At 53.9% G+C, this 27,763-nt stretch overlaps 1 protein-coding gene across 2 annotated transcripts; it reads left to right on the forward strand.

Annotated features, from left to right (window-relative positions):
• The first annotated feature begins 787 nt into the window (after positions 1-787).
• LOC140917674 (phosphatidylinositol 3,4,5-trisphosphate 5-phosphatase 2) lies at positions 788-27,757 on the forward strand. Of its 2 annotated transcripts, XM_073360965.2 has the most exons (27): positions 788-980; positions 1,848-2,458; positions 6,877-6,940; positions 8,147-8,285; positions 8,614-8,767; positions 9,244-9,384; positions 10,665-10,752; positions 11,943-12,029; positions 13,423-13,530; positions 14,074-14,188; positions 14,644-14,750; positions 16,131-16,233; positions 16,776-16,972; positions 17,966-18,083; positions 18,450-18,546; positions 19,084-19,222; positions 19,498-19,597; positions 20,364-20,452; positions 21,056-21,137; positions 21,273-21,362; positions 21,813-21,929; positions 22,681-22,769; positions 23,257-23,344; positions 24,068-24,223; positions 24,552-24,627; positions 24,962-25,526; positions 26,406-27,757. In XM_073360965.2, exons 2-27 carry the CDS (start codon positions 2,322-2,324, stop codon positions 26,415-26,417), a joined length of 3,258 nt encoding a protein of 1,085 aa, XP_073217066.2. In that variant the 5' UTR covers positions 788-980; positions 1,848-2,321; the 3' UTR covers positions 26,418-27,757. The 2 variants fall into 2 exon arrangements, with proteins under 2 accessions (XP_073217066.2, XP_073217064.2); XM_073360963.2 differs by having other exon boundaries at positions 17,966-18,546.
• The last annotated feature ends 6 nt before the right edge of the window (positions 27,758-27,763 follow it).

Below are 27,763 nucleotides of genomic sequence, written 5' to 3' on the forward strand. Positions count from 1 at the left end.
GGGATGAAACAAAAGCCTGGTCAAGACTTAAAGTTTAGGCTGATATAGCTCCAGCATTCAGGGGTGTGAAAAATCCATGCTGGTGAGCGCTGTAGCTATGCTGGGGAGTGCCATAGCTATGCTGATCTAACCCGCAGTGTAGACATAGCTAGATTGATGGGAAAATGCTTCTGTCAACCTAGCTACCACTGCTCGGGGAGGTGGTGTTCCTACGGCGATGTAAAAACTCCTTCCATTGCTGTAGGCTGTCTACGCTATGGATTATGCTGCATAGCCACAGTGCCAGAGCTAAGCCGCCATAGTCCCCGTGGTGTAGACATGGCCAATGAAAAGAAAAGTGTAGACTGGTTGTGGGAAAACATTTCAAGCCAGCAAGCTGTGTCAGGCTGTGGAGTGACCGCCCCAGGGCATGGGCTGGATGCCTCGGTGCCTGAGACCTTTTGAACTATGCTGAAGAAAGCATTCGACAACGTCCAACAGGAGACAACCCTGCCCTGGCTCCTGGGAGAGGAGCTGGATGTTCCAATGGCCTGTTCCCATTACTAACCCCTAGGATTCTGTGAAGCAAAGGCTAAGACGCTGCCAGGACTCGGCAGCTGGCCCCACGAGAGGCTCCTCTGGCTGCCCCTGCCCACAGGGCTGGGGCTACCTTGCAAACAGGGCTGCATCCTGAACCACTGGAGCTGTGAGAATGGAGGCAGAATGTGAATGCTGCACCCTCATGACTAATACTGGCTTCCTCTAGCAGAGCGGCTGCCGCTGCGCCTGCTGCAGAGTGACTGAACCTGGGGGAGGGGGAGCGAGGAGGCTGGTCCGGACAGCCACAGAGGAGAGGAAAGTGGTGAGAAGAAGGAAGAGGAGCACAAGTGAGAGAGCCAGACTGTGCCGAAAGGAGCCAGGTCCAGCTGGAGCCAGGTGAAGGACGGAGGAACCATCTGGCAGGCAGGGTGATGCTGTTGTTCCTACTCCACAGGACATTGGTAAAGAACCACTGGAGAAAGCTTTCCTGGGCCTGGGTGTTCCTGAGGGGAGGACTGCGGGGGCCTGGGCTAAGCATCCAAGTTTAGTCTGGGATGTGTCCGGCTTTGATGCAGCAGCTAGGGGTCTGCAGGGAGCCACAACAGGCTGGGGTGTATACCTGGTGCAGTCAGGAGGCAGGGGCTGGGGGGGAACTGAAATCATCAAGTGGACATTTAGCATTCAGCACAGCTACCAGCAGCTAGCGGAGCTCAGTCTGCTTTCCGGGAGGCACTGGACTAAGTTGCCCCAGGGAGTGACTGAGAGCCCCGTGGGCACAGGGTACGTGCTTTGTGTGCTCCCAGAGCAATGGCCCAAGCTCTGGATGGGGCACATGTTTGGAGAGGTCATAAAATCCCTGTATGGCATTTGCCTGGGTGTGTTCTGGCTAATGAAGTGAATGGGCCCTGCCCTTAGGCTGCTCTCTGGACAGACCCCAGGGAATCCTAGCATGCAGACCCTTTGCCATGGGAACAGTCAGTTTGAGGGAACTCCCTCCTCTTCTGACTGTAGCACAGATCCTGCTGCCCAGGACAGTCCCAGGGAATCCCAGGCTGGAACTCAGCTCCCCCTTCTAAGCATCCCTATTAAAGGGAGATTGCTTTTACTGGACTCCTGTACAGAATGGGTCCTTTTGTCATCCTGTGATAGGGTCACCTTCACTGCTGCAGAGATTGTTCAGGCTCTCATGGGAACCATAGGCCCCTAACTGAAGGCCAGGCAGGGGGCCTGGCAGCTTCCTGGGGTAGACGGTTACTGGAAGTTGCTGCAGGAGAAGTGTCTTTGTCTTTACCTTCTTTTGTCTTTACATTTGTCTTTACCTTCCCCAGCTCGTTCCCTCTCCTATCCGGCAGGCCCATCGGAATGATTTGAGATGAAGAGTGTACCAGCATTCTGGACGACCAGCCCTCCTCAGCAAACTTTAGCCCCGTTTGGCTCTGCTTGGACCAAGTTAAATGTTCGGGGGATTTCCGCCTGGCTCGGTTCACATGGTCGTGCAGATCCAAGACAGTGTCTCCTAACGGGTGGAACAGATGAATCAGAGACCACATGCAGGACATGCTGATCTGAAGCTGGCACAGCTGTGTTCTGATCTTCAGTCCCTAATTTATCCAAGGGCTGGGAGCCCTTCTTGCCTCAACAAATTTCGCTGCCTCTGTATTGAACCCTCTGGCTTGGACCCCATTAGTCTGGCCTGATCACTGACAGCAGCTGCTGATCCCAGAGCTTCTGTGGCAGCAGGATCCCTAGGGTGGACTTACCTTTGGGGACAACTTTCAGTCCATGCCTGACTAGCTCAGAGAATGACAGCAGCAAGTTGGTATCACCGGGATATCAGTCGTGTTGTGGCTGAGGATTTGTTGGCCAAAGCTGGGAAGGATGGGTGCTTCCTGGTGCGAGACAGCGAGTCCGTGTCTGGGGCATACGCCCTTTGCCTGCTGTAAGTGCCCAACTCACTTCTCATCTTTGTCTCTCTCTGTCCCTTTTCCTTTTTCAGGTTCTGACTCTTGTCACTTACAAACCTGCTTGTTCTGCCAAAAGGCTCTAATCCAGAGACCCAAATCCCCAGTGCCCAGACCCAGGGTGAGAAGCAGGCTGAACTTAGGTGAATGGTTCCTGGAGATCTCTCTCTGCACCTCAGGCTGGTGCCAGCCTTTTTAATCCCTTTTGTCTCTGACGGTGCGCTGACTCCTTGGAGCATTCCTGGAGAGGTCAATAGGGAATAATGACACAGAGATGCCCTTTGCTAATGAGGGCCACCTTATCCTATGGTGTAAACATGCACACACGCGCGCACATTGCTGTGAGAATCTGGCTCTGGTGTCTCCAGGCTGCTCATCGTGGGAGTGACTAATAATATTGCTGAGCGCTGATAGCCTTCAAAGCCCTGCACAGACATTAACCAAGTGGGTAAGGATTGTATTCCCATATGGGGAAACTAGGCACAGCGAGGTGAAGTGACTTGGCTAAGGGCACAAAGTGAGACAGTGGCTGAGTTAGGTTTAGACCCCTGGTGTCCCTGGTTCCTAACCCATGCTCCAACCCCTAGATTACAGTGCAGCTATATCAATGGAATGAGCATGAGTCTTTCTAGTAGAAGTGACTACACAGCCTGACTGTAAGACAGTCCTGGCTACAACTTGAGCGATGTAACCTGGGAACCCTCTTTTCTGAGAAGTGGCTAAATGAGATATCCCATCACCACCGGCCCTTCCCCATGCAGGGGAAAATCCTGTTTCTAAGGGGACCTGGAGTGCAAGTGGCTTTGCCTGGTTTAAACAAAAACAATGAGGAGTCCTTGTGGCACCTTAGAGACTAACACATTTATTTGGGCATAAGCTTGCATGGCTAAAACCCACTTTATCAGATGCATGGAGTGAAAAATACAGTAAGCAGAATATATATCATAGTACATGAAAAGACGGGAGTTGCCTTACCAAGTTGGGGGACAGTGCTAACGAGCTAATTCAATTAAGGTGGCAGTGGCCTAATCTCAACAGTTGACAAGAAGGAGTGAATACCAAGGGAGGGAAAATTACTTTTGTAGCGCTAACAAGGCCAATGTAATCAGGGTGGCCCATTTCAAACAGTTGACAAGGTGTGAGTTACTTTTTGTAGTGACCCATTCACTCCCAGTCTTTATTCAGGCCTAATTTGATGGTGTCCAGTTTGCAAATTAATTCCAGTTCTGCAGTTTCTCTTGGAGTCTGTTTTTGAAGTTTTTTTGTTGAAGAATTGCCACTTTTAAGTCTGTTATTGAGTGTCCAGGGAGATTGAAGTGCTCGCCTACTGGTTTTTGAATGTTACAATTCTTGATGTCTGATTTGTGTCCATTTATTCTTTGCATAGAGACTATCCGGTTTGGCCAATGTACATGGCAGAGGGGCACTGCTGGCACATGATGGCATATATCACATTGGTAGATGTGCAGATGAACGAGCCCCTGAGGGTGTGACCGATGTGGCTAGGTCCTATGATAGGTCCCTTGAATAGATATGCGGACAGAGTTGGCAATGGGGTTTGTTGCAGGGATTGGTTCCTGGGTTAGTGTTTCTGTTGTGTGGTGTGTAATTGCTGGTGAGTATTTGCTTCAGGTTGCGGGGGCTGTCTGTAAGCAAGGACTGGCCTGTCTCCCAAAGTCTGTGAGAGTGGGGGATCATCCTTCAGGATAGGTTGTAGATCCTTGATGATGCGCTGGAGAGGTTTTAGTTGGGGGCTAGCGGCGTTCTGTTACTTTCTTTGTTGGGCCTGTCCTGTAGTAGGTGCCAGCAGCCCTGCTCTGGGAACAGGATCTGTGAAATGTGGCTGCGGAGGCAGTGACCCTCGGGTCTGATTCTCCATTTACACCATGTTCAATTAATCAGTGTAAGGGGGAGCAGAATCAGGTTCTTAGACTCCAGAAAGCCTGCCCCAACTGTGTCCCCATCTGTCCTAGCAGCGTCTGTCTCTGATGTGGGTGTCCAGTAGACTGACTACACACTGTGTGAGACTGCAGGGTCCTGCTAGTGCTGTGAGTGCGGGAGTGAGTCACGCAGGTGGGTGCAATCCAGACTCTGTAAAAACAAAGTCACCCCAAAACTCAGCAGCAGCCAGCCCGCAAAGCACACAGTTAACTCTTTAGATTCCAGGGCACAGAGATCCTTTAAATGTCCATCCCTGGCATGGGAAAGTGTTTGCTAAGTCCTCACCCATGCATGGCACTGCACAAAAAGGACATGTCCCTGATGAGGACAGTATGTGCAGGGAACTCAGAGTGGAGTTTTGATGCGGGCCGCCTATTCCCCCCATGCTCCACGTATTCGTAATTCCTCTAATAATTCACTCTTCACTAGGTGGTCCATGGTACCCAGACCCTACTGGTGCCCTTAAGTCTAAAGTGGCATTCTGCTCTAAAAATGCCTGTATACAAATGGAAGTGAAAAGCTGTCATTTTTTTTCGAGCAGCCAGTGCTGCAAACTCCCCTGGGATCGGATAATTGCGCTGGACTCTTTCTGGCTTATCAGCAATAAGGTTCTGCAATTAGCTAGTTAGTTAAGAATTGTGTAGGTTATGCAGGAGCTCCCACTGAGCCAGTTCCCTCTCCTCTAGCTGCACTGGCTCCTGTAGGCTTTATAGGAGTAAAAGACTGTGAAAACCAGTTTGTCACTGCAGTCAGCAGATCTGGACTCTGATGTGCGTGGCACTCAGATCTGGTGAGTAAGGAGGAGCCATTTTTATACAGTCACATTTCTGATCGTAAACACAATTTAAAATTTGCACTAGCAGGCAGAGCAAGCTGTGCAGCTGTGCAAGGACTGGATGAGCAGAGATTCTGTAGGTCAGGGCTGAGTGCATTGGCAGATCTGTGTGGGAGCTCAGGGCTGGACTAGCCAGGGGTCCTGCGGCTCTGGATCAGAACGTAGTAGCAGGGCTCTGCACTGCATTTGGCTAGCCAGTGCTGTCCAATTGCTCGTATTCATGAGGACGACATTGTATCAGGTTTATCTAAACATGGTTTAAAGCCTTTGGCTGGAGCTTAACTGCTGGGTGTGATCTGAGTGGGCAGGTGTCCCTTTGTGCTGTCAGTGACTGAGCTGCCACCCTGATCCCAACTCCCAACCAAGTGACACATCTGCATAACTCACTGAAAGCTCAGCTAGTAGTCAGGGTGCTGCAGGAATAAGATGCTGTTCCTTTAAGAGTCTTGGAAGGATGCCGTTCCATTTCCGATATTTTCCTGGCCCAGAGCATGGTATAAATTACAAACACATGGTCCTGAGGAGTGTGGGAGGCGCAGCGCATGCTGGGGATTTAACCAGTGAGCTGCCCAGGCCCCCAGAACTTGCAGGGGCTTAGATACTGCTAAGCACTTTTTCTCTCCAAAGCTCTTACTTTGGTTCTGAGTAGCTGTGAGGTGTTCGGGGTCCCAGAGAAGGATGCGCTCTCACTAGCCCAGGCCTAGGCTGTCCTTTTGTGGGCAGTTTAATTCACACTTGAACAGGAGTGGCCACATGAGCTGCAGGAAGTCTGGCTCTTCAGCACGATACCATGGGCCAGGCCCACCGTACTTCAGCTGAGACCCAGAATTGGAAGCATTTGTAATCAGTGGCCTCTCCTGAAACCTTTGCCCATAAAGTCCTTTTATGCTTGGCCTGTCACTTGAGAAGGCGGGAGGGAAATGTGTCACTCAAACCCTCCCGCCACACCAGGAGTGAGGGCTCAAGTCAGAACCAGTATCCAGCTGCAATGGCCTTGTGGGGGGTTCTTTGGCCAAACAAGGATGTTTATCCATGTGACAAGCCAGTTAGCTTCAGGCTTCAATGGGGGCAGGGCATACGTCCATCAATGGGGCTCCCTGTCGTGTGGCCTGGGTTGGGGGCAGCTACTACAGCTTAGATATTTTTATTTCCAGGGTTAGAAGCTTAATTTCTCTGCCCCCTTTGTCCCAGGTACTAATTACGGGTAATGCTCTGAGAGCCAATTGGGCCCTTTATCACAGTGCTGGGGATCGTTGACTGCTGCTCCCAAATGGGACAGAAATTTATGATGTATTTGTGTTGTGGCAACACCCAGAGGCCCTATTGGGGTAGGGACTGCACTCACATACACATGGTGAGAGACAGTCCCTGCCTCAGGGAGATCATAAACTCCCCAGACAAGACAGAAGCTGGGAGAATGGGAGTATTATTGTCCCTCATTTCCCTGAGAACAACTGGTTTCCAGATTCATCCAGATATAGTGGAGCTCATGGGTGCTGCTGTGATCCCTTCCTGCCTTCCTAATGGGCTAAAGGCTCTTCCCACCGTCACTGGCCCCACCTGACTGTTAGACCCACAAGGGTGGAAATGTGGTGTTGATACTTTGTTGTTTCCTCCTAGGTTCCAGAGACACGTGCACACCTATAGGATCCTGCCCGATGAGGAGGGGCTGCTATCCGTGCAGGTGGGTGGAGTGGGGTCCACTGGCTGCCGGTGGGAAGGAGGCAGCTGTAGCAGAGATGCCCCAATCACTAGTATTGCTGTCCCTCGAATCTCTCTCCTTTGGGTGTGCTTAAGGCACCTCTCTGCATGGCCTCTAGGCATGGAGATCCCCTGTTGGCTGTGTGATTTGGGGTTTGCACAGGAAGCAGATGTGGAAGGATCTTGCCTCCACCCTCTACTCTGCAGATACAAACGGGAGGACACACCACTGGCAGCATCTGGGGATGGGGTGTATGTGCCTCCCTCCCTGCTGGGAGCCACAAACTAGCACTGTGGTTTCCTTTCTGCGTAAGACACCTGCAGTGCTCAGAGCCCACAGGATGTGTTTCCTTTGCACAGACGTAGTGCGTCATAGCCTCAGACTCATCTCTGGTATGGCCTTGTGCTCAGCGACAACCTGGGAACACAGCTTGCTGGCCGCTCGATGCTGATATTGCATGCCTTCATTAGATGTTACAATCATAACTGGGATGGCTCTAGAGAAACATCTACTTCTTCCCATTTCCTTTCTGACTCACCTTGAGTTTCAGCTGGATACAGGATTCTTGTTCACTTCCTGTCCTAAACTGCTGCATGTGATTGGGTGACATCTCTCAGAAAACAGTGATCATATCCCATCCAAGAGGTGCTCCCTTTTACAGCCCTGCACTGCTCCACCCACTCAGATCAGACCTTGGCTCTTAGCATGTCCCCACTTCTCCCCTTACTTGTGCCAATGGCACCAGCCTCCATGCCCCTTTGGGTCTTCCTCCCATTCCCATCTTTCTGATGGCTGCCAGGTTGCCCCCTTGTGTGTGGAATGATCTTCCTGTCCCAGAGCCCCCATCCTCTCCTCACTCAAATCTCTCCTGAAGACAGATGCCCATGAACAATGACCCACATTAGGCAAACTCCCTCCCTCCCCAGCACGATGTCAGGGCAGAGGAGAGAAAGCTAAGGCTATTTAATGTTCTAAGTGAGCGCCCTCCCCAGGGTCTTGTGGAGTGTAAGTTCCTTGGGACGAGAACAGTCTTCCATTGCACCCTGAGCCGAGACAGGCTCATTAGCTGCACCTAACAGAGAGATATAACGTTTCTAATCCTTCCTGGGCTGGCTGCAGGATGCCATGGGTATCCAGAGTCTGGGGTGGGACGTGCCAGAGCAACAGCCATTCTTCTTCTGCCCTTAGACCATCCAGGGCATCCAGGCCAAATGCTTCCGCACCCTGACTGATCTAATAGGGGCCTACCAACAACCCAACAATGGCCTGGTGATCCCACTGCTCTACCCTGTCAACAGAGCAAGAGAGCCAGTGGAGGAGGACTCTGGTGAGTCTGGAGGGGCTGGGGGGTGCGTGTGTGGTAAGGGGGGCATTTAGGGGCTGGATGAAGCCATGGACTGGGGAAGGAAATGAAATGGGGGGATGTGGAGGGTGCAGATCGGCCATTCAGCTCCCTAAGAGAGTGAATTATAGTCTTCTCCTGCACCTAATTGTGCCTGGGGGTCATGGCTTAAATGGGGTGTAACATTCCACTCACCCCACACCCGATTGACCCAGCGAGGATGCTGGACACAACGGGGAGATTAGGGATGGGCTTGGGGGAGGGGAAACTGGTTACTTTTCTCTCTTAAGATACTGTGCCTTTGTGTTTGCAGATGGTGAAGATGGCAGAGCCAGCCACCCTCCAAGCCTGGTGCCTCACAGTGGGATCATCGCGGGCAGCACCAGTGGGTGGGTTACTGCTCAGCTAAACAAGGCCCAGATATCTCAGCAGCTGCAGCTCAGGCTGCAGGAGCAGGTTCACAGCAGGTACTGCCTGGCACACCTGTCACAGAGCAAGTAGCAAGCACTATATACTGGGATGTCCAGAGGCTGCTGGAGCGAGCTACCCGTGCATGTGCGAGGAGAGCTAGGGTGTCCCTTCCCTTCCTCCTATGGAGAGTGGAAACTGTCCCATTGGGAAGGGCGAGGCCACAGCAGTGGGGGGGGGGGAATTGGACAGCTTGATTGAAGGGCAGAGTGGGGGCTGTACCTCTAGCACCTGCCTTTGCCCACAGGTGGTACTAGAACACCCCTTCTTGCCCAGCCCCACATGGTGAGAGTGAGATTGGAGAGCTCAGGGTGCCTGGCAACGAGCCCGGTCTTTTCCCGGAGGTCTGCAATAGCCGCTGACTTTCCCCACCATGGTGCCAGGGGCAGCACCTGCATCAGCACAATGGGGGCAGGCAGCTGGGGCTGCCAATAAGAAATTCCCTTGCACGCTCACACATCCCCACCTGTTGCAGCCCGGCCAGCGATTTCATGGGATTCATGGCCGAGTACCTCAGTCACCACTTACAGCTTGACCTGGAGGCCCTGAGGAATGGGAACCTGCAGCTGAGACACCTGAGCACAGCCTTAGTGACCGCCTGCCGTGGGCTGCACAGGTGAGCAATGAAGGGCAATAGACTCATCCTAGTCAGAGGCAGAAAAGCCCCATGAGGTCCTAGGGCTAGGTTGTTCTTTCCTGTCTGTTCTCTAGAGACAGGACGTCTGGTTTACATGTCTCATACCCGGCCCTCTCAGTTCTTCCTCTGGGCATCTCATCTGTGCTGGGTACAGATGCTGTCTGCTACTTTACACGCTGGCCAGCTGTTCTCTGCTGGGTAAAATTGGCATCTGCTGCTTTGCCTGACCTTCCCCTCGGGAGTCTCGTATGTGCTGGGTACAGATGGCACCTGCTGCTTTGCAAAAGAAAGTCCCCCTGCGAGGAGGCAGCTTGCACAAGGCCTTTGCGAGGAAGCCAGGCCAGTTCCTGCATCCAGAGCACCTTAAAGCTGCAGACCTCCACAAAACGCCTGTGTGAATTTCTTCTTGTGTGGATTCTGGGGGAGTGTGGTTCACTGAGCTCATCCACAAGCCGAGAAATCCCCACCTGGAAGGTCTCATGCTGTTCCCTTTGCTTGGTCTCAGCCCTAATTACAGCCCCTTTCTCCTCCCTCCCAATTATCCCTCTCCCTCAGTGGCTGCATCCTTCAAATTCAAGTGCCTAAACAGCAACTGTGTTAGCAAGTCACTGCAAAGCACGCCCACATCGCAGAGCCAAGTCACCCTGCAACAAAAGCCTTTAAATCTGGAGGCCCTGGCAAGATGCCACAGCCAGGCCTCAGCCACCTCTGGAGATTGGAAGGCTTGGGGCAGCAGGGGTCCCAGCTCAGACCGTACCAGCCTGAGGCAGCTGAACTAGCCTCCTGCACTGCTTCCCTGAGCCCTGCAAACCAGGAAAGGGCACGTCTGTAATCCGGTCCTCAGCAGCCTCCTCATTTTGAGTCAGCTGCAGGGCACTGTGATGGAGCTTCTTGGGCAGTTACTGTCCCTGCCGGGACTCTGGGAGGGGCCTGATCCCAGCCCCCTCCTTGAGCTTTGTGGAGTCTTAGGCCCAGCCCTGCTTAGACTCCTCCGGCACTGAAAGTGTCTCTGGTTTGCTACACTCTCTGGTGGGAAGGACCCGTTCCTGGCACTGTGGTGTCAGGTGGCACCACCTGATGGCACTCCCCACGAGTAAGACAGAGGGGCCTGATGTGGGATTCCTGCCCCCAGCCCAGCTTCTCTGAATGGGTGTGACTGGTGGCTTATCGGGAACTGGGAGAGGACCAGCAGGGGTGTCCTGGTGACTGGCTCCTTGGACCAAACAGAGCTTCCCCACTCAGTGCTCTTCCCTTTGCAGTGAGATTGACTTCACGCTGGCTGGTTTAGAGACTCTGGCCAAAGTGTTTGACCCTCCGGCTTCCCCTCGGAGCCCCGTAAGAGAGCAGGTGAGCCCTCCCCTTCCCCAAAGTGCTGGCCCAGGGCAGGGAGCCTCACTGGAGGTGTCAGCATGTCGAGGCTGGAGGGGGAAGTTGGTCATGGGGGATTTCATTGTTTGGGTTTCGTTTTCCTGCATATCTTCACCCATAGAGGGCACCATGCTCCTTTCCTGGAGCGAGGCCCAGCCAGCTGCCTGTGTTCATGAACCAAGTGCTAGAGCTCAAATCCAGAGGGAGTTCAGATGCAGCAGGCTAGATGCTACAGTGAAGGTTGGAAATTGCAATGCAGGGACCTGGGAGAGGGAGAATACTTAAGTGGTGGGGTGGGGCAAGTCAGGGATCTGGTCTGGGACACCTCAGCTGGACTGACGCAGGCCAGAGCATCTGCCTGGGAGTGGAGACCTGTGTCCTGAGCCAAAGCCGCCCACGCTGTTCCAGCCCTAACCTGCCCTCACTGCTCTGCCTGTGCACCTCAGTCCTGTGCCGCAGCTCCCTGCACAGACCTCCCCCCAGAGGTGCTAATTGTGCTAAACTGGGTGTGTATGTTTTGGTTCCGTAGAGAAGTGTCTTCAGACCTTCCCAACTATTTGCTAGTGACCCAAAGTGCAGTTAATAACCATTAGAGTAGGGTGACCAGATGTCCCGATTTTATAGGGACAGTGCCAATATTTGGGGCTTTTTCCTATATAGATGCCTATTACCCTACACCTCCGTCCCGATTTTTCACATTTGCTACCTGGTCACCCTACATTAGAGAGTTGTTTTTTTTTTTTTTAGTTTGGCAAATAGTAAATTTTCTGAAAAATGCATTTGTGGGGCACCAAAACTATTCAGAAATTCAGCAAATAGTTTAGGCTGAGAATACCTAAAATTAAGTTTCAGAAATGTCAAAATGGTTCAAAAAAATCTCAATTCACGGCAACCTCCAAAATGCTTTGTTTGACCCAAGCAACATGTTTTTGCGTTTTAATAAGGAAAAAAAAATCAGTTTGGACTCAAAATGAATTTTTTCAGATTTTCCAGTTTGGCTACCAAACTTGGGGGAGAAAAACCCAGTTTTTCATGCGGCTCTATTCGCCATAGGTACTGAAGTGACCCTGGAAACTGGCTAAGGTTTCTGGACATGTCCACTACAGTTTAATCTGTCATTGCTGCTTTAAAAGCACCAGGTATCAGAATTTGTCTCTCTTTCTGTTCAGGGTCTCCTGGCCGGCGATCCAGACCTTGAATTGCTCCTCAGCAAGATCGCCACTGTCAACCACCTGCTCTCCTCTATAGAGAAAAAGGTACTAATGAGTTTCTAATCTCAGCACACATTGCTAGGGCTTGGGACCGTTACTCTGCAAAGAAGCCCAGGGTAACAAGTTTGCCACACTGCAACCATGGCACATGAGCAGTGCATTTCTCATGGATTAAGCTACAAGAAGAAGAGAAAGAGAGCAGAAGTTAGAATTCCATTAAATATAGGGAGATTTAGAATTTAAGATCCCAGAGGAAGTAAATTTAAATTACAAGAATTACAGCAACAACCTCTGAAGAAATATCCTTTTATAAATTCCCCCATGAAGGGTAGAAGAGCTACTAATTTAAACCTTTACTAATGTCCCCTAGCTCTCCAGACTAGAATAAGATCATTAAACTTGAGCAAACTCCTGGGATAAATTAAAACCCAGATAGAGCAAATTTCTACTAGGTTGAGCGCCCAGACATTAGAGACAACTTCAGGAAGAGCACAGGCCTCTCATTAGATTAGAGGGAAGGAAATTCCTTCCACCTGGAGAATGCTTTATAGTTCCTTAGCCCCACCCCTAACAGGTTCTAGCCAATCAGCCCCCCCCACCCCCCCCCCCCACACACCTTACTCACAACTCGCATTACCAATTTAACACTTTCAAAAACCAACCTCTGCCTCTGGGCCTCTCTGCTCTTTGTATTGCCCCACTGGGTCACCTGGTTCCCAATTCCTGCTCACTTTCGCTGAGATGTCTATCACCAGCAGTGTGACATTGCCACTCCTGCAGGACAGCCATGAGGGACAGATCTGTGTCATCGCCTCCTTCCCAGAGCAGAGCATTGTGATTTGTAGCTAAGCCATCACTCTGGATGCCTCCATGGCGAAGCTGACGGAGTCTGTGTATGGCTCTCCCAAACACGAGCTGTTCACCTTGTCCCCATCCTGGGTGAGAGGAGCGCTGGGTGGGAGGGAGCACATTCTGCTGACTGTTGCCTGGGTTCTTCACCCTGATGGCTCCAGCACTGCCCAGTCAATACATGCCAGGTAGTGCCAATAGCTGATGGGTAAATTCAGGCACCAAAAGAGGAGGTGACTGGTTGCAAGCAAGTCACTGGCAGGGCCAGGAACAGAACCCAGGGCTCCAGTCTCCCTCTCTGACTAATAGGTGGTGTTGCCTTCACTTTAATCTGTGCAGACACAGAGCAAACAGCAAGTGGTACCTCATCAGGACCCAATTCCAAAGTTCCCCCTGCCACTTGTTGTGCTTAGCAGGAAGGCCAAGCCATGCCCTGCAGCCAGCAACATGTTAGAATCTCCTGCTCCCACTAAACCCAAGTTCACCTGCTGGCAAGGCAGCTGGATTTGAACCCTCTCCCTTGGGCAGCTGGTTCCTCTGTTTGTGTTGCTTACCACCTGCCTGCCTGTCTCTGACTCTTTCTCTGTAGGTGCTGAAGACACTGCAGGAGACAGTGATCAAGCACAAACTGGCTCTTCCCAGTGTGGCTGTGGTGCACCCACCTACTGCCAAGCCTATGGCTGTGCAGAGCTTTGAGGTGAGAGGGGCACCTAGGTGTGGCAAGCTCCGCTGCACTGCTCCTGTCGGGCCTTTGATAGGGCCTTTCCCAGCACAGGCAGAGACTCGGGTGGGCATGATCAGCTTGGGCCCTACATAATGTGGGGCCTGCAGCTTGTGGGCCATCTGGGCAGTGGGATTGTCGGAGCGGCAACATGGGGTGTGATTTCCCCTTCAGTCAGCTGAGAAAGCCAATCTGGAGGGAGGGGCAGGAAATCTGTGGGGCTGCCCTTCTCCTGTTCTCCAGTGGACAGCGGGAGCTAGCGTGAGAAGAGCTGGTTTATACCTGCCACAATACATTGGGGTTCAGACATAGGAGTGGAGGAAGTCAGCCTTCAAGCAGCTACAGCACCTGCCTAGTGAGCTCATCGAGCAGTGCCCCTCCAGCAGAGGGGTAGCCCCTGGCCCATCTGTACACTCCAGGGAGATACAGAGATAAAGGGGCATACATTCCCTGCTGCTGCCCTCAGTTGCACCCAGCCTAGTTGCACCTGCCTCAATAACCTAATTCTTTGTGCTGCAGGTGAAAGTGGGCAAAACACAGAGGGCTTCCCTGACAGTGGACGTGGAGTCTGGGACAATGGCCATCACAAAGAGGGGCTGCAGCTCTCCAGAGGAGATCATCTCTCAGGACAAAAGTAGGGGAAACCCCTTCATTCCATTGACTTGGCGTAGGCCTTGGAAGGTTGTTGGGTAATTGGCCCATTGTGGAAGTAGACCCATGGGAGAAGCAGCAGTGAGAGGTCAAGAATACTCTGTGGTGCACAAATGGAACATGACCATCACTAGGCTGCCTGGCTGAAGCCAGGGTGATGGGCTCCTTCATCCTGGGTAATCTGCTGAACAGTTATCCCAAGGACGGGAGGAATAAGCCAGAGCCTGCTGGATGCACACAAGAGCCCCGCTTGGTGAGCTCAGTGCCGGCTGCCTTCCTGCAGTGTGACATCCTGGGGGAATGAGGGGCAGCCGTATCCACAGCCCTCTGTGTCATGCTGAGAGGCAGCAGCAGGACCCTTCCTTTGGCATGTATTGGCTGTGCTTTTGGGGGTTGTGCTGTTCTGTGTCTCACTGTCGCTGGCGTGGCTGTCTTCAGTCTTGCAGCTGATTAAATACCAGAGCATGCAGAGCAAAGTGAGGCTGGTGTATGACAGAGATCAACACAGAAGCCTGACCAGGGACTTCATCTTCCAGAACGCACGGGTAAGAGGTCCTCCCCAAGCTGGGCTCCCGCCAGCTTCACTGCAGCAAAAGACTAGGGCTAGGCCTCAGGGCAGTATTTGCCCCTGGTGCAGACTAGCCCTACTTGTGGGCTGGCATCCAGGCTCTCTCTGCCCGACCTCTGAGAATTGGCCGGTAGGAAACCCACTTATGCTCTGCTGTATGTGGGCAATGAGGGGATGTTGGCGTGGAACGTGCAGGGGCCCTTAGACCAAGCTCTCTGAGTGACACCTGGATGTAGGGTATTCTGTCCCCCACAAAGGGATCATTGAAAAAGTCGGTGAGGGCTTCCCCTCAGCACCCAGGAGATGGAACATCACCATGAAACCAGAGAGGGGAACAAGGGGCTTCAGCCCATCCTCAGAGCCAGGTGCTCATGTGGCTGTGCAGCACTGCCCTCTGCTGGTGTGGGAAAGACCTCTCAGGCAGCACTGCTTTCCACCTCTGGTGTGAGTCGGCAGAGCTGGCCCTCAGCTTATTGGTATCCAGTAGAGAGGAACCAGTATCCTGATTCCCTGTCTGTTTGCTTTTCTTTTCCCTGTGCTTCTTTTCCCTGTGTGCCTTGCATGTGTGTTTACAGGTAGCTGATGACCATGGCACTTATATGAATCACCTAGATACTATGCTGGGAGGTGCACTGAAGAGAGCTAATCACAGACTAACCCTAGACTCTGAACTGTTCAGCAAGGAGGCTTGGCCTGTGAGGCTGCAGTGTGCTCCATTGCTTTCTGCTGGAGCATGGGGCCTCCTCTCCCTCTACTCCTTAGCTGGTAGGAGCCTAGAGATTTGCGGCCCTGGGGGTTTATTATTATAGTGGGCCCGAACCCTAGTGTACTAGGCACTGCACCACACAACATGAAAAAACAGTCCCTGTGCCAAACAGTTCACATTAAGTGAAGACGAGCGATGACAGGTGGATGCGGACAGACAGACGGGGGAGAACTAGGACACAATGAGACAATGCTGGTCAGCACGACTGACAGTGGTCTTGCCACACCAGACAGCCCAACCATGGTCAAGTTTTATTCTCATTGCCTCTTTCCATGATGCCCATGTGAGCTTGACTGTGGTCCTGGAGGCCCTTTCTCCTGTGCTCTTCTCCTAAGAAGTGGGTCGTAGGACAGTTACATCCATTGATCATCACTAGACAGGGGGTTACAGCTAAAAGCAGGATTGTCCACCACTAGGGATGCTCCAGGGTGATACAGATGAGCCCTGCACTGAAGACTGGTAGTTAAACATTGGCCACCACCAATGCAGATCTGTGGGGACAGACCTGTGGCTCAGCTTGGGCACCATGTTTTCTTGAACTCTGCCTTCTGTGTCAGGACCCAAGCAGGCAGTCGTGTTCTTCTCTTGCAGAAGCGAGAGGCCTTTTGTCAACTGCTGCAGCTCATGAAGATCCAGCATTCCAACCTGGATGAGCCAGACCTCATTTCTGTGTACGTTGGGACATGGAACATGGGTAAGGAGTAGGGACAACTCAGAGACCTCCAGCGTGACAACGGGTTCTTGTTGTGAATCCAGGGATAGTTCTGGAGTTGAAATCTCTAGAGATTTCCAAAGGGAGCAATGCCCAGGAGTTCTGAGATCCTTGTTGAGTCCTGGTGGGGTGAGAAGGTTGGAGAAGCCCTCGCCATCAGGCCTTACCTGGGCTCGTCTGCGCTATGGTGGGTCAATATCATGATGCATCTGCCACACCTTGTATTTTTGCTGAGTAAATAGAGCTGCTGATATATGGTCAGTGGTGGTGGGACATGGCAGCAAACCTCAGAAACAAGAGGTCTCTTGGCTGGACTCAAGAGCTGCCATGGTACTTTCCATCCTTGACAGGGGACCTATTAGACCCCCCAGGGCCTGGCGCAGAATGAGAGGTAACCAAATCCCACTTCACCCAGCGTGGTTCCAATTCATGGACTTCATATTCCACCAATGCGCTTGGGTTGGTGCAGGGGTGGGGAGGCAATTAAATGTAGCAATCTGATCCCATCTCTCGTTTCTCCTCAGGCAGCGCTCCACCTCCCAGGTCCATGGCTTCATGGCTGACATCGAGGGGATTGGGACAGACTCAGGATGAGACCACAGCCGGCATCCCACATGACATCTATGTTATTGGCACCCAGGAGAACTCGCTGGGGGACCGCGAATGGGTGGAGTTCCTGCGAGCCTCTCTGAAGACCTTGATGTCCATAGATTTCCGAGTGGTATGGGCCCAGGCCACCCCATTCACCCAATGCTGAGGGAGGGACAGCACCCATGTCCCCTAGTATCCCTTGTTCCTCTTGATTCCCCTTACCTTACCTGCCCTCTCTGGCTTTGTAAGGAGCGGTGCCTGCCAGCACTCACTCAGTAAAGAGCCTATTGGAAAGACTTACCTGCATCCAACTATTATTGGAAGTAGATCACTCAGCAACCAATTGTTCTGGGGCTGTTACACCCATAACCAACTGCCTAAGATAAAGCCAGAGGGATCCAACACACTACCAGAGCCCTTGACAAGCAGAAAAGATGCCCTCCCCCAATGGAGCCTGTTGTTGGGACCTGGTGCTCAGACACTTTGGTGGCTTGTTTGACCTCACCTTTCTGCTTCCTTCACCATCCCCCTTGCCACCTGTTGGCTGAAGGATTGGAGAACAGTTCAGGGACCCACAAATGCTTCCAGTGGGAGATGGGGAAGCTGAGCTTGTCCTCTCACTTGTGTCCTCTTCTCTCTATCTCACGGCCCTGGCTTCTCTCTCCCTTTCTCCCCATTGGGAGAGTAATTTCTTCAGTTGAATTGAATTCTATCTTAGCTATCCTCGTAGGTGCCTGCCTAGGCAGGACATGTTCTCTGATCTGTGTGGTGCCATTTTTCAGGCTGTGGCCTCTACAGCTAGGCCTTGTGGCACGGATGGCCATGGTCATGCCCAGAGAGCTGGGACGAAGGCCTGAGAAATCTCCCCACAGCCTGAGCTCAGACAGGCCTTGCCCAGAACCCAGGAGTGAGCTAATGGCTCAGGCCAGACCCAGCAAACGCTGCAAATCCAAACCTGATTTTGGGCCCAGGTAGGGGGTGTTTGTACACAAGGCTTCAGGGATGCCTTGCCCAGCTGCAGGAGGGTTGCCTATTGCAGCGTGATTTCCAGAAGAGGACAGTGTGCTCTCATTCCCCTACTCTTTCTTGGGGTGGTCTCACTCCCTCCCCAATCTCATTGCAGGTTGCCTTACAGTGCCTCTGGAGCATCAAGATTGTGGTGCTGGTAAAACCAGAGCACGAACGCCGGATCAGTCATGTGAACACGTCAAGTGTGAAAACAGGAATTGCAAACACACTAGGTGTAGCAAAAGGGGAAGGGCATCTGGGGGCTGGAGTGGGAGGAGAGGAGAACACTGCGGGGCAGGGGAATGCTCGAAGGGCCATGTTGGGGTGGGAGGAGGGACATGTTCCAGGGCCATATCTGGGGAAGGGGCAGGGGAGTGGTCTGGGGTCTGTATCTGGGACAGGGGGAGGGGAGCTGGGGAGCAATCTTTGGGTTGTATCTGGGGCAGAGGGGAGTGCTCCGGGGGCCATACCAGGGGGTGAGCAGGTCTCAGGTCCCAGTGGGGATCAGAGCATATGGGGACAGCCAGGTCCTGTGCGGAGCCCCCAGCAAGGGGAACATGCAGGGCTGAGGGCTGACTGTGCCTGGTGTGTTTCCTCAGGTAACAAAGGGGCTGTGGGCGTCTCCTTCCTTTTCAACGGGACGTCGTTTGGGTTTGTGAACTGCCACCTGGCCTCGGGGAGCGAGAAGACACACAGGTGATTGGGGGGCTGCTTCCTGAACCCTGTTCCTATATGAGACCCTCAGGGGGCTGGGAATGCCAGCACAGCTGCCCCATAGCCAGTGCATCACCTCCTGTATTGATTAACCACGTCCTGGCCTTTCCTCTGCCTCAGCCACAGTCAGCCTTCATCTCAGCCTCCCGGCCACGGCCAGACAGCCTGGGTACTGGGCTGGACATGCTCACCCAAAGGCTGCGCTCTTCCAGCTGGCTGGAGTAGATGTGTGCAGGGCTGGGACACTGTCCAGCCTACTGCAGGGCTGGGGAGAAGCCAAGGTGTTGGCTTGAAGGGGCTGGGGTTAATGCCACTTTGATCACTGTCAAATTGGAAGGTAGGGGCTGGGAACTGGCGAGGTCAGGGAGAGGGGCCTTGTGGGGGCAGGTAGGGATCAGGGCGAGCTGGGTCTCAGGGGGATCTGTGGAGGCAGGTGGGGTCCTGCGGATTTGCAGGGCAGTGGAGTCCCGGGGGATCTCCCTGATTTGCTCTGCCTTGTGCCACCCTCACCTGGTGCAGGCGGAACCAGAACTACAGTGATATTCTGCGCTCTCTGGTCCTGGGTGACAAGAGACTCGGCAGCTTCGATCTCACCCTGCGCTTCACCCACCTCTTCTGGTTTGGAGACCTCAATTACCGCCTGGATATGGAGGTCCAGGTAGGACACTGGTCCCATCTGTGCCCTGGGTTGCTGCTGAGCTCCGCACAGCTGCTCTCGAGAACGGGCTACCTGTGGGAACACTCTTGGGGCAGGCAGCTCAGTCCCTCAGCCCAGCCCAGCCCCAAAGGCATGCAGGGGATGGGTGTGGACTGTGAACATGGAGCTCCTTGTCTTCTCTGAGGACTCCTGTGGTGGGAGCCCGTGCTGGGGGAAGGGTACAGAAAAGCCCTGCAAACCTTAGCGCTTATGGACCTTCCCTTCTTCCCTCGCAGGACATCTTCGCTCATGTGAACAAAAAGGAGTTTGAGGCCCTGCTGGCCGTGGACCAGCTCACCCTGGAGCGTGAGAAGAACAAGGTGTTCCTGCGATTTAGTGAGTGCTATGGGGACAGATGGGGAGCCCACACTGCCCGCCCAGAGCACTGCCTGCCCGTCTGCAGCCTCGCCCCCAGCAAGGCTCCCGTATACCATGCCCCCTGGCCACCTCCTGCACTCACAATTCAACAATGCTTGAAGGCAGGACAAGCTCTACAACTGCTGCCAAAATGTGCAGGAGAGACTGGAGCCCCCAGGTCCCCAAAAACAGCAGATACAGCACAGCCAGGATGGGGTTTGGGGTTTAACCCCTGACAAGATGCAGATAACAGCTATGGGCCAATGAGCTTCACCACCCCCCCCACACCTAGACTCCACAGATTCACCCATCCAAGCCACCACTCTGTCGCCTACCCCAGCCATGAACAGTCTAGTGTCACCTCCCAGCTACATGGTGTCTAAATATGCAAGAAACCTTGAGGTGCACAAAAGAAACCCGGCTTCAGGTGGTAGGCTCAGTGAGGTAGATGGCTCAGCTTAGTCCCCAGCGGATGTTTGTGCACAGGGCTGGATAGCAGAGGGGCTACAGGCCAGGGTGGAAGTGCTTTGGCAGAGCAAGAGCAGGGATGAAGTTCAGGGCTGAGGGGCACTAGTAGATGTGTGTGTGTCAGTGGGGGAGGAGGTGGTTTTTCTAGTCTGACAGAATAATCTGACTGGATTTCTCTGGCCTTGCCATGGGCTCTGTGGGCAGTATCTGCCTGCCCTGGGCTGTGGGTGTCTGGCACAGTCTCGCCTCCAGGTCTTCCTGTTTGCTCCATTTCCAGGTGAGGGAGACATCTCCTTCCCTCCCACGTACCGATACGAACGGGGCTCCCGGGACAGCTATGTCTGGCAGAAGTTCAAAACCACAGGGGTGAGTGTCTGGCCTCGAGAGGAAGGGGCTGGGATCTGGCCAGGCCTCCCATGTGGGACTGTCCCAAGTGAGGTGCTCCATGGTCCTACCTGGCTGGGAGAGGGAATAGGACTGGGCCCGCAGGCTCGAGTTTGTATTCCAGCTGAGTTGCATTAAGGGTAGGGATGAAGACACTGTGGCTTTGAGCCATCCCTATTCTCAGGATGGATCCCTGAAGCTCCTCTGGCTTGTGCTGGCTGCCTGTGGCCACGAGGGAATAGCTGGACCAAGGAAGTCCAGAGTGAGGCAATGGCAGGGCTGGGGTTAGGGCTCGAGAGCTCCTGGCTCCCAGCCCAGTGCTCAGCCCACACTGCCTCACCCTACACTCCCTGCCTCTCTCGCGCTGTGATCTGTGCTGTCCCTGAACAGTGAGCAGCGGGGAACCCATGCCTTCAGGGACACTGGGATGAACGGTACCCTGCCCTTGGGAATGAACAGGATAGTAACCTCCCTAGTTCAGCTGGGAGGGGAGATGCGCTGGGAGTGTCGGAGGCTGCAGGGAAATCCAAGCAGCTCAAACCAGGCTCAGCCATGCACCTAAAGCTTATTTGCTCTTGGTTGTAGGTGAGAATCAACGTTCCCTCGTGGTGCGATCGCATCCTGTGGAAGTCACACCCTGAGACTCACATGCTCTGTAACTCATATGGTGAGTGAGGAGCCCCGGGAGCTGCCTAGAAGCACAAAGGCCATTAGCCTGGCACCTTCAAGGCCCAGCCTGGAACAGGGGCATGGAACAGTGGGTTTCTGTGGCAGTGACGTGGCTCCCTCTTCCGTGTTTCAGGCTGCACTGATGACATTGTGACCAGTGACCACTCGCCTGTCTTTGCCACATTTGAGGTGGGAGTGACATCTCAGTTCGTGCCTAGGAAGGGTAAGGAGGCTGCCTCCTGTTGGCCACTGGACAGGGTCGGGAGGGCCTGCTTCCCTGGTGGATCTAGGGCTGGAGTGCTGCAGTCCTAGCCCCGTATGTGCTGAGTAGGTTCTGCCATCACTTTCAAAATGCAGTGTCCTCAGGGCCAACACATGTCGCCACAGGGCTACCAGCCAGCAGTGCTGGTTAGCATTGTTAGTGAGGAGATGAATAGGTCAATCTTTGCCTGGGGAGTAGGATCCAAGGAATTCATTTTGCTGACCCTGCAGACAGACCTGAGCTATGACTGACCCCTCCCTGCTACTTTTGGGGTAGTAGCAATCTGACACCCTGCCCAGGTCCTCAAGGGGTCATGTCAGCCAGCAGGGGAACAGCCCATCTGAGGGGATAGATCTGGGGACAGGGTGGGGCCCCGTCAGCATACACTGATTTGCTGTTCTGTGCTGGCAGCTCCTGGCTCCAGCCCCGAGTCCCTGGCCTGCATCGAGTGGGACAGCATCGAGGTGATTGTGAAAACAGCCAGCCGCAGCAAGTGCTACATTGAGTTCCACTCCTACTGCCTGGAAGGTGAGAGCAGCCTGGGCATCTCTACCGGCCACATGCCAAGCCTGCCTAGCACCCGGAAGGGAGACCAGCAAGGAAAACCTAGCGCTGCCAGGGGGCAGCACAGGTGACATTCCTCACGGAGTCAGTGCTGACCCCGGTGCAGTGCTAAGGGGCGCTGTGTTGCAGAGGGCTCCTCAGAAGGGGGTGCCGCCCCAGAATCGTTACTGACCTCAGGGCCCAGGCTGCTGTGCTGCACGAGGTGCTGTTTTTCAAGTGAGACGGACAGCCAAGCTTCTGGCTTTTGCGCTCATTACATATCCCAAGACATTTTGTGTGAGAATTGAAGAGTAATGCTGGTGTCACACTTGGGTTAGATTGTGACAGCCTTGAGTTTCACAAGGATTGGGCCTCTTCTAAACTTCCTGTCCTGTTGTACACCATTGCTGTGCATGGTATAAGCAGAGGCTACATCTCACCTCAGAGGTGGCTGCATTTCCACAGTGGGTGATGTGCTCTCCGTGCAGTCTGTTCCTGTGTTGGGATTCTTTTTCTGGGGGCAATGGGGCTGGCAGCTCTATCTCAATGGCAAACAACTGGGATTTGTCCTGGGTTGAGTCCACTCCCCTTCCCCATGGCAATGTGGTTGGTGCCTAGCAGAGGTTGGAGCTGGCAGGGAAGAGGCGTGAGGCTGGTAGCAGGTGGAGAGAGGGGTGGGTAGGTTGGCAGCAGGACGCCGCTTTGCTCTTGTAATTCTCTCTTAATTTCTTGCCAGAGTCTCAGCGGAGTGGGGAGAACAGCTCCCAAAGCAGCGACATCCCGGGCTTCCTCAAACTCAGCTGGTCAGCTAAACAGCTGCCAGTGGTAAGCACAGTGAGGGGTGTGTGTGCATGGGCTGTGTCTGGCACAACAAAGGGGAAGCAGGTGAGAAGGACATAGGCAGACTATAAGGAGTGACAGCCTGTAGACTTTGTTAGACTCCCTGGCTCCTCCACCCCTTCCCTGGCCTTGACTTCCCACCCCACTGGCTCTGAAATGCACCCCCATCCCCTGTTCCCCTGGCATACCCATTCCTCTCTCTCCCAGGCCCTGCCCCTGGGGCACCCCATCCCTCTCCCTCTGTCCTGACTCCCTGGTGCTCTCTTTCCCTGGCTGATCTCCTGAGTAAGTTCTTTTGCACACAGAGTGAACCCAGTGGTGAGCACTGGGGCTTTCTCCCTTGCACTACAGGACAGTGGGGTCACTGTGATGTCACTGTACCTAAGCCCAGTGCTCAGGCCCAGAACTCAGGCTTTGTGGCTGGATTGGCAGTTTGCAGATCTTCTGAGAGTTGTTGTCTCTCCCTGTGCAGCTGAGCCCCATCCTGTCGGACCTGGAGTACCTGCTGGACCAGCACCTGCTCCTCAGCATCAAGGGCATGGACAGTTGCGAGTCATATGGTGTGTGTCCAGCACATCCTCTTAAAGGGGGAGTGTTAGGGAGTGGCCAGGATGGCACATGAACCCCACAGAGGGCTAAGGTGATTTCTACTGGGCTCCCTGTGTTCTGGAGCAGCCCAGAGCAGGAGACCAGGGGGATCAGTGTGAGCATCAACATTCGTGAAGGGTCCAGGTCCCACTGTGGCTTAACCTGCCCCCTCCTGAAGCAAGGAGCAAGAGACTAGACTGAGGGACAGCAGCCAGGTCTCCTCACAGCAGTGCAGGGCACTGTCCTTCAGCCCCTGCTGCCCCTGAGACCCAGGGGGAGGACCTGGGGGCCTGCAGATAGTGCAGGGCCCTGACCATCAGAGCAGGCCCAGGAAGGAGAGGCTGGTGCCTCACTGAAGACGTGCTGTAGCCTGAATGTGGTGACCATGGAGACTGACTCCCATCTCCCCCAGGAGAAAATGGTTTCTCCAAGCTACAGGGAAACTAGGGACACATCTGGAGTTTTGGCAGGACAAGCCACCCCCACCCCCAATGGACACTAGCTCTGTGTATATGAACAGCTCCATGCTCCTGGTGGATGTCACATTGTGGTGTGGCATCCACCAGTCCCTGGTCCTAGTACTTTTCCATGGGAATGTGCGAGTGGGAGGAGGAGGATGCTAGCTGCTGTTGGTGGATGCCTGAGTGACTATGGGGTGCCCCACCCTCTGAGGTGATGCTGTGCTCTCTGGGCAGGTGAGTGCTGCATTGCCATGAGATCTATGGTTGGCAGCCTGGCCCAGCAGTTTGAGACTTTCCTCTTCCACCGGGGTGAAGAAACAGGCTCCATGCGTGGCTGGATGAAGGTCCGAGTCCCCAAGGACAGGCGGAGCACACGCGAGAGGCTCTACGGTAATACAGCCATGCCACTGAACTGCTGCTGCTTCAGAGATATGGGCTTCAGTTCCCCACTTGGGGACCAGGGAAAACCCAGAGAAGCTGGGGGGAGCTCCCCTGCAGCCATCTCTCCTGCTCCAGGAGGCACCAGGAGAGGCCAGGCCTGGAATAAGTGGGAGCTCCCCTGCTGCCATTCCTCTTGCCCCCTTCCCTCTAGAGCTCCCAGCAGGGAGAGGCTGGGACTGGAGCAGCTGGGAGTTCCCGCCATCCGGGCTGACAGTTCAGTAGAAACACTTTCCTTTGCTGCATTCCCATTAACCGTTACAGTCTTTGTTCTGTGCAGAGTGGATCAGCTTTGAGACAGACGAGACGGAGTCCGACTTCTCGACCCTCTCCAAGCCAGCTCTGCGTGCCATCAGGTAACGCTGCTAGCATGCCGCGCCTTGGCCATTAACCTGCTAGGACACTTGGTGCTGCCAGTCCAGGGCTCATGATGGGAGTTGTTCAGTTCAGTTTCCGAATGAGGGTGCATTCTGAGCGGGTGAAGTAGCTGCTTGTCCGTCTGTCTTCTAGGATTATCGGTCCATCTGCCCTAGAGTGCCATGGTTGTCTCTCTGTCATGGTGTTGGGGATGTCGGTCAGTTTGTCTCTGCCAGGAACTGGGGTTGGGTTTGTCCCAGGGTGTTGGGATGATCTATCTGTTGGAGTTGTCTTTCTGGGCAAAAACACCCACTCGACTGTTGTCTGTTTCAGGAGCCGGCCCCTCAGCCTCCCGGAGGCAGCTGGCAGTTACACCAATCCAGCCTATTTCATATTTGAGGGGGTCCCCAACACCTGGGCGCAGTGTCCCAGCCTGTCTGAGCCTCCTTACAGTCAGGCCAGTGACAGGCAGGCTGACAGGTACCTGGACCATTCTCCATGCCGCAGGCTCCAGAGCCTGACAGGAGCACAAGCCTGCTCCTCCTCCAAGGAACAACTACAGAGAAGCCCCCACTACTCTGTCCCCGAGATCATCTCCTGTGAGCACCAGCTCAGCCCCTCCCAGATTGGGAGGCACAAGAGGCCCAAGTCAGCCATTCTGACGAGACACCCGCAGACGTCGGGTGACTGTTCCCTCACAGCCCTGCACATGGCCTGGTGCCTCAGTGACATGGACACAGAGTCCCACAAGAGAGGAAGCTGCCTGGACCCCAGCCAGCCAGAGGGCCGGAAGAACCTGCTCCGCCACACCCGCAGCGCCCTGGAGCCACCACCGCAGAGCTGCTGGGAGGGGGCAGGGTCCCAGCGGGACACTCGCCGACTCAACCGTGCTAGAGAGGTATGTCCTGGGCAACCCACACTGGAAAGCACCAACTGGTTCATACGCCAGGTGGACATGATGCATCAAGACAAGACACCCCATGCCTGGCAAGGGCTTCATGCTGGGCCTTGAAGGAACTTCAGGTGTAGGGAGGATGTTAATGCACAAATCTCTGGAGACCTGCGTGTAAATGTGTTGATTGGGCACCAGCGAGCTTGGGGTCTCCCATCCTAGTTCCCTTGTCCACACTGGGTACCACAGTCAGTCTGGCTCAGGAAAGGCCTGGGGCTGGAACAGTAGAATGCTGCAGGTCACAAGGGAGGCATCTCAGCAGAACTGTGAGGGGGGATGAGCAGGGATAGCACAGGACTGGATTCAGGAGACTCGGCAGAGCTGGGGCTAGAGTCATTGCTTTGTAGTCCCCTGGCGTGATGCTGTTGGGCCATATCCTGGTTCTTCTTTCCGAGTGGCCCTGTGGTAGTGGTGATCACCCCGGAATGTTGGCATGTGGCTGAGCCACTTGGGCCTGGAACAGTATGAGGAAGGGCTGTATGAAAATGGCTGGGATGATCTGTAATTCTTCAGGTATCGTAAGGATAGCGGTGTGTGAGGGCTCATTGGCTCATGTGTACCACTGTGCCTTACTGGAGTGTGACAGTCCAGCTCGTGTGCCTCCAGACATCCTGGCAAGAGCTCTGAGTTCAGCATGGGGCAGGAGGAGAGTTGGGGTCTCCTGGCTGAGCCCTGGATGCAGAGCGCAGGGCAGAGACTAGGGGGAGATGACCTGTGGAGTCCCATAGTCCTTCCATGTCCAATAGTCATAGGTGCTTGAGTCCCCTGCCTTGTGCTGCATTGCTGGCTTCTCCCTCAGTTTCTCTCCTTCTCTCCCTTGTCTAGAAATATCACTGACCAGGACCTGCTGGACACTGGCGTGCTGAACACCACTCATCGGAAGCTCATCCAAGCCAAGCTCCATGAGAGCAGCCCCAGGAGCCTGCAGCAGGGACCCAGTCTGAAATCAAACCTATAGTGAATCTGGCATCCAGACTCCTCCGTGCCCTTCTAATCTCCTCTGGGCAGCTGCCTGGTGCAGGGGGTGGAGAGCTGCTGAAGGTGTTCTGTCCCTGGGACAGGGCCAAGATCCGGTGTCACTGGGCAAAGCCTCTGGATTGGAAATATCCCCCTTGCTGCCTTCCTTTGCAACCTTCACTGTCACTCTGATATCATCGTGCATAATCTCCCCTGGCGGTAGCTGCAGAAATGCCCTGTGCATCTGGCTGAGGCTTTGCCAAAGGCCTGGACCCAAAAGGACGTTTAGCCTTGTGGTGAAACTTGCCACAACCCCAAACTGTCTAGCCGGGTTCCATGGAGAGGTGACTGGGAATTCAGGGGAGCCAGAACGTAGCAGGGGAGCCCCAGCAGCTACTGCGACTCCAGCACTAACTTTTCTTCCTTCCCTGTTTGAGCCTAGGGTGACCAGATGTCCCGATTTTATAGGGACAGTCCTGATATTTGGGTCTTTTCCTCACATAGGCTCCTATTACCATCCCGATTTTTCACATTTGCTGTCTGGTCACCCTATTTGAGCCACAGATAGGGCCTGGCTTCTCCTCTGGTGGGCATGGATCCTAATGCTGAGCCCTGTTCCACTTGTATAGAGGCATGATACACTCTGAGCCAGGGGAGGTGGGAGCAACAGTCCATGTGGCCACATTGCACTGGAGCTGAGACTTTTCTTGTTGAGTCTGATACAGCTGATGTGGGTAGTGACTCTACAACCTGGGCTAGCTGGGCACCTCTCCCAGTCTCTGCCCACACAGGTGCTGGAGCACCAGATGTGCGTTGTAGCTTGGTCACAAGGGCTTGATTTCTCTAGGCTCTGAAATGAACTTTGAAACATCACATGGAGGACAGAGCCCCAGCACTGCAGCATCATGGGGCCTCCAAGTGCATCATAGGGGAGAACACTCTAGTCTAATGCACTTATTATGTATGGGCAACAGCTTCTTCCAGCCACCCTGGAGGGCAGAGACCTGGTCCCTCTGTGGGAGAACAAAGCTGCTTGCTCGGCCCCTTATATGGCAGGTAGGTGTTTGCAGAGCACCCCACATCCTCCTGCCATGTGCCTTCAATCACACTGTGTTTAGCTGCAGTTGCCTCATGGAGTTTTTATAGGCTCCATATTGCTGGTTTCTCATGAGATGCACTTTCTGTTTCTGTTAACAATAAAACCACAAAGCTGTGAGGAAGCTCCA

This window comes from Lepidochelys kempii, chromosome 9, assembly GCF_965140285.1.
Source record: "Lepidochelys kempii isolate rLepKem1 chromosome 9, rLepKem1.hap1, whole genome shotgun sequence".
In the NCBI taxonomy this organism is placed as follows: domain Eukaryota; kingdom Metazoa; phylum Chordata; order Testudines; family Cheloniidae; genus Lepidochelys; species Lepidochelys kempii.